Source organism: Crotalus tigris, unplaced genomic scaffold, assembly GCF_016545835.1.
Source record: "Crotalus tigris isolate CLP2741 ecotype Arizona unplaced genomic scaffold, ASM1654583v1 scf7180000019060.718356, whole genome shotgun sequence".
Lineage (NCBI taxonomy): Eukaryota > Metazoa > Chordata > Lepidosauria > Squamata > Viperidae > Crotalus > Crotalus tigris.
In genome coordinates this window covers 684,684-694,851 of record NW_024097351.1, presented here as the reverse complement: position 1 = coordinate 694,851, position 10,168 = coordinate 684,684, and the positions used below count along the sequence as shown (strand labels likewise).

The 10,168-nt window shown below is 35.6% G+C and overlaps 1 protein-coding gene across 1 annotated transcript in view; it reads left to right on the top strand.

The window, feature by feature from the left end:
- The first annotated feature begins 734 nt into the window (after nucleotides 1-734).
- Nucleotides 735-10,168, top strand: part of CACNA2D2 (calcium voltage-gated channel auxiliary subunit alpha2delta 2) — a 238,555-nt gene continuing 229,121 nt past the window's right edge. Inside the window, exon 1 of the mRNA XM_039358660.1 lies at nucleotides 735-1,043. Within this exon, the coding sequence (XP_039214594.1) occupies nucleotides 918-1,043 (126 nt within the window). The 5' untranslated portion in view covers nucleotides 735-917. The remainder of the gene's footprint in view (nucleotides 1,044-10,168) is intronic.

Sequence of the window (10,168 nt, the reverse complement as noted above, 5' to 3'; positions counted from 1 at the left end):
CCCTAATGTGGCTTTTTTCTATCGTGCCATGTTTCCTGTATCTAGCTATTGTGGTTTGTAAATCATTTATATATTTAAACATTTTCTATGTGGCTTTCGAGAATAGAATAGAATAGAATAGAATAGAATAGAATAGAATAGAATAGAATAGAATAGAATAGAATAGAATAGAATAGAATAGAATAGAATAGAATAGAATAGAATTCTTATTGGCCCAGTGTGATTGGACACACAAGGAATTTACCTCCAGTGCATAAAGTCTCAATGTACATGCAAGCAACAAGTGATAAATCATGATCATAAAATACAATAATCATAAATCATGAGATACAACAGTCAGTGATAGTCACAGGATATTAAATAAAAGCAATCAACATAAATCATAACAATCTTGTTTATACCTAAGAAGTAGATTTTCATTTAAAAGTAATAGATTACAACAAAATAGCTTCTAAACACAGAAATAGCCTTTCTGGTGTACAGGAACCCTAGTTCAGCCATCTCTCTCAGTGCACTGCCACCAAGTATTTTTCTTTTGGAACTGATCATACTGTTCATGAAACAACCTAGTCAATAGGCATCTTTCATGGCAAGCTCTGGTGTTTCTACTGACCCATTTCCAAATGACATGCATACATGATACTGATCAAAAGAGATACAGAATATCCCTGGCTTAGTATGATAAGCTATTCAACAGACTATGACTTACAGCAAAAGCCAGACGGAAAAGTGGTGGAGCTGCAGCTACCCTTGAGGAATTGTTCCTTCACCTCATCAATAAGCATTGTTCCTTCACCTCATCAATAAAATCCAATCACAAACTCTGGCCACTATCAGCCTGCCTCAAAAAAGTCTCCAAAAGTTTTCTAATAATTCCTCAGGGATCCATAGTCCTATGTGATATTTGGATCCAACTAATGTTTAGGAATCCTATCACGGTGAAAAATCTTCCTGGATCCTGCACTGTATTTATCAAACTTATTTCTTTTAATCTACAGGAGGAAGATATTGAATACTATGACTCCAAGGCTGATACAGAATACGTAAGTATCTTGCAGTTGCATTGCTTTTGTGTTACACAGTAAATGGATTCTGTATTAATTTTTATAGAGTTGTCTTTGCTACAGTTGTTCAATGTGTATGTTCATTTAATGAGCTCCTAAGTAATATTATGCTTAAAATGGTGAAAAGTAAGTTGGAGCTGCAAACCTGCCACTCTTTTTCATCAATTGGTAATGGAAAGGAAGTTATAAACATTTAACTACATTTCAACAAGGAGAAATTTCAAAGAACAGAAATAGGACCAAAAAAAAATGTTCATCAGTCTTGGTGATTGTCGGGAGGTGCGTTGGAGAAGAAAACAAGAATATATATTTGTAAGTTTTATTGCATTTTGAAATGGATTCACAGTTTTATTTCATGGTTTAAATTCTCATTGCTTCCTTGCTTGGTTAGTTGAGGTTTTTTATTTTGTTAGTTTTGGTTCTGGTTTTGGGTTTTTTTTCACTTTCTCTCTCTTTGTATTCTTTTATCAGCGTTCAGCTCAGAAGTGCTAAAATCTTCCCATGTAGTTTTATCAAATATCATAACAGGAATGCTGAAACAATTTTAGCATAGACTATCATAGTGAAACCTTAGGAAAAGAAACAGTGCAGAGTGAGAAGACGTTTTAAATGCTAAAACAAAACCATCTATCATTGTTAGTTGATTGGAAATATATAATGTCATTGTTGCTCATGTCAAATACAGAATTCACACTGAAGTCCTCCATCTGGGAAAAAATCCTGCAATCCCTAAAGAGACTTGTTTTTAACAATAAAAGTATAAAGTATAAGTATAAAGTATAAATATGAAGCTCCAAAAGTTTTATATTTATATGAGTTGATATATATCCAACTGCTAACTTGCAGTTACCAAAAAATACTCCACCTTCTTTCTTTGTAATTTAAATATAAATTTAGAAGCTAGTGACTACTTGTCCATTTATTACCATAAGCTAGATATGTCTGTTTTCTATCTCCTTGAGTGCTAAAGAGATACTGTGGCAATATGTTTGGTCTCCTGCAAATGTTTGTCATGTAATTGTCTCATCTGCCCTCTCTTTCTCCCATTAAGCTACCCAAAACTGATATCTATCAAAAAGAGATGGATCTTAGAGGAGTCCTTGCTGCTCTCTCAGCTTGGTTGTTTTCTTGCACTGTTTCATTACCCAAACTAGGCAACATCATCAGTGCTGATGATGTTACCTAGTTTGGGTAATGAGACATCTGCAAGAAAACAATCAAGCTGAGAGAGCAGCAAGGACTTCTCATTTCAACCATGAGCTACAAATATTCTCCTTTATTAGATGGATCTTTATACAAGTCAGACATGGTTGATTAATTAGATCTTTTCACAGAGCTTGCATCAGGTTACATTTCCTGAGATACAGTAAAGCTACAATGATATATTACATGTAGTAACAGAGTTGGAAGGGACCTTGGAGGTCTTCTAGTCCAACCTCCTGCTCAAGCAATAAATCCTATACCATTTCAGACAAATGGTTGTTGAATCTCTTCTTAAAGGATATCTTGTTTAGAGCCAATCTTTTTTTATATTTTTGTGCCTTATAGTTTTTTTTATGTTTGTGCCCTATAGTTAGTGTTGACTCCTGGCGATCACCCAGATTAGTCCCTGCAGTTTTCTTGGCAAGCTATTGGGAAGTTATTTGCCATTATCTGCTTCCTAGGGCTGAGAGCAAATGACTGGCTTAAGGTTACCCAACCGGCTTTGTGCCCAAGGTAGGACTAGAACAGTCTCCAGCTTTCCAGCCTGATGCCTTAACCCAGACATGTCAAACTCATGACATCATGTGATGTCATGCAACGTATCAGAGCTTTTTTGCCATTGCCAGCAATGGGATAGGCGCGAGGCCGGTATGATGAAACCGGCCCGTGGGCAGGCAGTTTGACACCCCTGCCTTAACCATTACCTAATTACCTAATAATAATACATAATAATGAGCTGTCTACTGTTAGGTGTTCTTGGCAGTTTAGATATACTTCCTTTATTTACGTGAAGATTTTAAAACAGCATTCCCAGTCTGGACAATTTTTAGATATGTAGGCTTCAACTACCAGAATTTTCAATAATGGCCAACCTAATTAGGGAATCCTAGGAACGGAAGTCTGCGTATCTAGAGGGTACTCATGGAGATGGTCCCTAAAAATTGAGAAGTGGCTCTAAAAGTTTTGATTCTCAACTGCTGAGACAATGGTTGGCCCCTCTCCATGCTCACTTCGTGATACTGACAAGCTATCAAACAAAGACTGAAGAAGCCAGGTGCATTTTGCTAGAGAAAGTCATTTTGCTTCCTGGGAAAGTTTCTAAAATTAAAGCCAGCATCTGAAATTCAAATGAAGAGCAAACATCTAATTAGAGACAGAATCTAATTCTCTACCCTCCTCCCGGCACAGCCATCCTGTAATTCTGGCAATCAGAATGTTAAGTATAAACTAGAGAGCTTCAGTTCCCCAAGGAAATAGGCCTTTGCTAGTTACGATGTGCAATATGGATACTTGGAGAGAATGCTGCTCAAAATTACTCCCAAGTATCCACTCCTGGCTTAACTCACTCCAGAACTGACTGCATTTGATTGGATGTGGAGTGCTTTTGGAATATTTCAAATCTTTCAGAGCAGAGAAAAAGGAACTTGTATGCAAGACAGGAACAGAGGTTGTCCATTGCCAGCTTGGTGAGAAGGTGCAAATCACTAATATCTCCATTGAGAAGCTTCATAATATTCATGATAATATTAGAGGAAGACTAACAGGGGATTTCTATATGGTTTTCAGACTGGACTATGGAACTAGCATTCATCCAGTTATATGTCATGATTGAGTTGGTATCAGTTCTTCATATAGAATGGATTCCTTTCAAGATTTGTTTCATTTATGTTTTTATGAATGGTAGCCAACCAAAAATGTGGAATCCTAGATAATAAAAAAAAGCTCACAGAAAACAAAGTTGCAAAAATCTGGTCACCCTATAACCAGAGGAACATTATAGTAAGAGAGAAGTGACTAATAGTCTACATGTCCAATTTGGTAATTATTGACAAAGAACAGTTTTGAACCCCAACTCAGACACAAACTAGAATTTGAATGGTCAGCCCATTTTCTTAGGAGCACAATGAAGCTAGAGGGCTATAAAACAGGAGCATATGTCCTCAGATTTCTACCAGAAAAAGTCATTGCTGATAACTGCAGCAATATAGAAGGTTAATGCCAAAGCTACTGTTAAGGGCTAAATAGCCCTGACTCTACCCCAAATTAAGGGATTACAGGGTTGTAAAAAGGGAGTCAGATAGGTTTTATACTGGAGTTGGATGTTATCTCAAAAACTGTTTCACAAGGATGCCTACAGAAGTTATTTATTAGGTTTCTTTCACAAACATAAATATAAGGAGGGTGAAAGAATGGGGAAGAGACAAGGTAATCTTTTATCTAAACTTCTTATTCAGTTCCTAAAATTTGACCACCAAGCCTCTTCCCCCCAATTTTTACCATTCCTCTTATTAAAAATTCACCTGTGCAAGGAATCTAACAATGTCCTCTAAGTAAGAAACCTCCTTCCTCTAAAAACAATCTCATCTTTCCTATTCATTCTCATCCACTCTCTTCATTACGGAAGGATTTCTTTTCTCATTTGTGTTCAGCCTTGCTTGAATTCCTCAGCCGATGACTTTGCCTTTGAATGCAAAACCTGTAGCATGCCAAACTAGAGCTGTTACTCCTGCTACTACTACTGTTAGTCTAATTTGCTTCCCCCATCCTTCTCTCCTTCTATGTTTTCACACAAAGATGTGCACAATCATTAGTAGTTTAGAACACATGGCAATAAATCTCTACTCTTGGCTGTGCCTGTTCCCTTGCTGTTGAAAATTTATGGAGCTATAAAGGGCAAAAATGTAAGAGTTCCTAGAGAAACATTGCTTGCAGTTGATTAGTTTAATAATAAATGGATTTCTAAGGTCAGCCAATATTATTGATATAATTTAGACCTGTTTTCTTTAAAACAGTAGCTACTATATCTAGCATCAATCTGCATTTGAACTTCTGTTTGTATTTCTATTTACCAATTATTTCTGTGCCCTCAGCTCCTCTATCAGTGCTAAGTAAGGACTTCTTATTATTTCCTGCTGAACATTGGCACAGGCAGGAAAAAAAGCAAATTTCCCTGCTAGCCTTCTAGGTCTTGGCTGATCAAGTTTATCTCCTACAATTTTCCCTTAAAACAAGAATCATATGGGAAGCTTATCCACCCCTCCTTTAAATTATAGCTGGAAAATAACATTGATGGAGACCAAATAGAACACATTTCCTAACATGTTCTAAGTCAGAATTCTCCAAATTGTGTTCCATTGAACCCTGGGGTTCCCCAAGAACTTAATGGAGTTCTGGATGAGTCAAAGAGCTAACATAAAAGTTCATTCAAACACAGTCAATTTTCAGTCACTAGAGTTTTAACTCTTGATCAAGAATTTAAACTTTGAAAATGAGAGATGTTTTTGTCTTGGTTGTACTTTCAAACTTCTGTAAATAAAATACAATAAACTCTATGGCATAATCCAGAAATCACTCCAGACATTCCTCAAGGAGAATGCATTAGCAGGCCTTCAGCTATGCTTGCTACAGAGGACAATGGTTCTTAAGAATACTTAGGGATAAATTTTCTAAATGTTTAAAATTCATCAGACTTCTGACAATCCATGAATAATAAAACTCTAAATAGGGGGAAAGAACAGCAAATTAGTTTCAACTAGGAGAGTTTCTTTCTTTCTTTTTTTCTTTCTTTTTTTCTTATTTATTTATTTATGATGGCAATGAATCTTATTCCAACAAAATCCAACAAATGTAGAAAAAATGATTAGGATGGCATTGATGATGCAATTAGAAAGATAATGAATAATATTCAATGGAACTAAATATAAATGACCTCTTTCTTTTTTGTTTGCATCCATTTTGCCATTTAAATAGAGCATGATCGCCCTCAAATGAAGTTAATTCAGAGAGACAATGTTTATTCAGTAAAAGTGATTTTATTCTAGAAGCTTATGGGAGATATAAATGTGGAGAGAAATAGAAATGAGATTCCTATTCACTGGACTGGTTTTTCATTCTGCTGCCATTCTGATTATGAACTTCTTAAAAAGATTATTTTTTAAAAAGTGATAAGGAGTCTGATTATTTGTACAAGAGAACTCACATATTTTATATTTGTTTTAAAAATCCACTTTACTCATTCATCCAACAGAGAGGAGTTCAATGTTTATTCAGAGAAAAATGTTCAAATTAACTGACATTCTCTTCTGGATTCCTCTGAAAGAAGATGAGAAAATTAAGATTATTTTCCCCAAAACTCTTATTCTAATTGTAGAGTTGTAAGATGGTGTATATATCATAATAAAGGCAACAATCCCCTGGGACAAAATTAAGCTGCCCCCTTCCATTGATAATACTTAAGCTGCACTGATTTTCCTGGACATCATAAACAGTATCCTTTGTTTTCTGTATATGATCAATAATAAGTAATTAATTTCCTAGAATGTTAAAAAGTAGTAGGCATTTTTTTCTCAGTAGAATCTTTTGTGGTTGGATAGATGCAATTCTGATACATTCTGTGGTATGAATAGAAATCACCTGTGCAGTATTATTTTTAAGAGTCTGATCCTTTTAAATCACATAGCATTCCAGTTCTGCTTTCTAATAAAACATACATAAAGTAGTTTGTGATTGGTGCATTTTATGATCTCTCTTGTTGGTTCAAATGCTCAGCTGTTAGAAGGAATCAAAAAGTCAAAACCTGGAAGCTTTGATCCTTATCTACCAGTTCCAAAAGTAACAACTTAGGAACTTTTCATTTTTTTCTGCAATCAGAAAACAACCACCCTAGTTGTTTCTATCTTTCTGGGAGAGAGAAAAAAATATACCTTGGGAAAGAAAGATGAAGGAAAGTCAAACTGATCTTTTCATTCAAATAAAAACTTGTAAATCTTGAGTTTCTTCCCCAAGATGTGAGTTCTTTACTACTTGCATTTTTATGTTGCATTCCATTTTATAATTTGTGTGGGGTTTTTTTGTCTTACATATGTTGCAACTACTGAAACTGAACTTTGAAATGGAAAACTGGTAGAGGAAGAAAGGGCTTAATCTTTTTCTTTTTTTTTTCTGTTGACCCTACCCTGCCCTTGTAAGAAAGATAGGAGGATAAGAATAAAATAGAGCTATGTTCTCTCAAGGAATAAAAGACATTGTTTGGGGGGCTTATATCCAGCAAAAAAGCACTGGGGAAAAGTATTTAAAAGTGTATTTATCCAGTATCAGCCTCCATACTGCATCCTTATACAATCATATAATTGCCCATTTTGTTACATGCAGAAACCTGTTGCAGGCTTATGCATGTTTACTGGAAAATCTCAGTAAACTGTAATTTGTTATAACTGGACAGTGAAGATATGATGTAAATGAAGTAACTTTGCCTCTGTATTTCCAGTACAGTGGGTGTGGATGAAGAGCAGCAGTACAGGAAAAAGAGGAAGAGAAATTGCTAAGAAATTGAGCAAATGGGTGTTACTATATGGCTTTTCCCCTCCATTTCATTTCTTATAATGGAGTTTAAAATGCAAAGCACATGGACTGTGATTGATGCATTAGAGACCAGGGATATATGAAGCAATGCAAATGGATGGGGTTTCCATGCAAGCTTCAGGAGCTTATAAACTACACTGCTGAGAATAGGAGCCATTGGAGCTGCCAATTCCTGTTTTGCAGATTGTGTTCATAAATGGGATCAACTCTATGACCCCCAGATAGGCACATTAGAATTACAAATTAATATTGTCATAAAAATGTAATCATTTTTGTTTATCTTTGTGTATCAAATTTCTATACTACCCATCTCACCCAAGTGACCTTGGATGGTTTTCAAACAACACAATTTGATATTTATACCAGGCCAATGAGAAACACACACTCATGTATATATATGAAGAACTGATATCTTCCTTGATGTATCCGGACACTTTGTATGTGTATGTGTGTGCGTGTGTGCGCACGCTCACAAGTGGCATGCTTATGTGTGTCTGCATGTATATGTATACACATAAAGACATTCCCAATAAATCATAGCATTTGGCTGTGCTGCTAAAATCAAGTGCAGACACACTAGGCAGAATATAAATAGTTCATGTGTTGAGGACTATGTGAGTTACAGGTTTTTCATTCTGCTGCCATTCTTAAAAAGATTATTTTTTAAAAAAAAGTGATAAGGTGTCTGATTATTTGTACAAGAGAACTCACATATTTTATATTTGTTTTAAAAATCCACTTTATTCATTCATCCAACAGAGAGGAGTTCAATGTTTATTCAGAGAAAAGTGTTCAAATTAACTGACATTCTCTTCTGGATTCCCCTGAAAGAAGACAAGAAAATTAAGATTATTTTCCTCAAAACTCTTCTAATTATAACACACTAGGCAGAATATAAATAGTTCATGTGTTGGGGACTATGTGAGTTACAGCCAGCCTAGTAAGCTACAGAAGAGACATAAACAGCCCCAGGCCTATTAATGAAAAGCAAAGCATATTTTTAGAAGGAAGAAGGAAGATCCGTGAAGGGCCCTCTTTACTAGAGTGACTTGAAGCAGCCTGCCTCAGTCAGCAAATTCCCAAGCATGTAGGCATCAAGACTACATCAAGGAAAGAACAAAGGGAGGATGGAAGGAAGAAAGGAAGGATAAATGAAGTGTTCAAAGGCATTGCTAATGAAAAACAGATGGATATTGCAATCCTAGGTTTAACTAGAAAAAGGACAGTTAGTTCTTTGGTTTCACATTCCAGAAAAAAAGTTGATTAAGCAACTCACTGAGACCTCATCTTAATGAATTTGTTCATAACTGAGGACAAAAGGGGTGCTTATTCATTTTCCAAGATTCTTTGACTTAATCCTGTGTTTCTTGCATTAAACCTATTTAATAAAATGTGAACCTTGTTTCCCTCGTCATGCGCTGCTTGTCACTTGGAAATGACTTCTTTAATCACACCAATATGACCCCTGTTTTGTGGTCAAGTTGTGGTTCGGGCTGTTTTCAGCCATACAGGAAACTTCAGCATGCAGTTTTCCAAACTGTGGCAACCATTTTGTTTCTTTTGAGGAGTAAGAAGGTATCACATTGCTTGACTTTATGTTCAAACTGTTGTCCTCCTAGAGAAAATATGCTAAGGAGAAAAAGATGCTGTCTACTGATTTGTAGTATGCTAGAGTCCTCCAACTAGAAAAAAAAGAAACAACAAGCATTTTTATATCACTACTATTTTTACTCCCTGAACCTTCCTAAGTACTTTGACACTGACCTGGAACTACCTTCACTGCTATCACTTGTGCAGGAAACACGAGACTGACATGTGTCAAACATGTTTCCTCCAACTAACTAAGAGGAAAGCTCAGGAAATGCCATTTGATTAGTATTCTATCTTATGAGCTGCTGGGGGTGATGGAGAAACAAAAATCCTTCCTTTCCCATTCTTTTTAAAAAAGGATTTTTTAAAAAAAAAAATGCTGTTCCCCAAGTGTTAATATATTCCTCTCTATCCTGTGTGCCATACTGTGTTGGTATGAATTGAGTAATAGTCATTGACTTGCAAAATAGTCTCTAGATTACAAATCCTAAAACAGAGTGAACATGCATGAAGCTTTGGTTGTCCTTGTGGCATATAGACCACAATATGTCAGAACTGTTCATCACTATTCATAGAGAATGGTGCATGTTGCATGGATATGACTAAGGTTGATTATTTAGTCCATACCTTCTGTACCTTAATTAAAAAGAGTGAAATCTTTGATTAACTAAAGCCATAATGAGCATCAAAGATCAATACCTGTGGGCCACCTGGTGAGACTTATGGCATGAGGAGGCATGAGGCTTCATCTACAAGAGGAATAATTGGTAAATAGTATGAATTAACCAATAAAATAAAAGGAAAAATAGGCACATTTCTCTATGTGAAATTAAAAGGAAGGTGAAGCACACAATAAATCTGACCGAAAAAGGTCTTGTACATAGTGAGTTGATTAATATAAGCACAGAAAGGATAGTGTAGATTTAATTATGAATGTAAAAATGTATTTT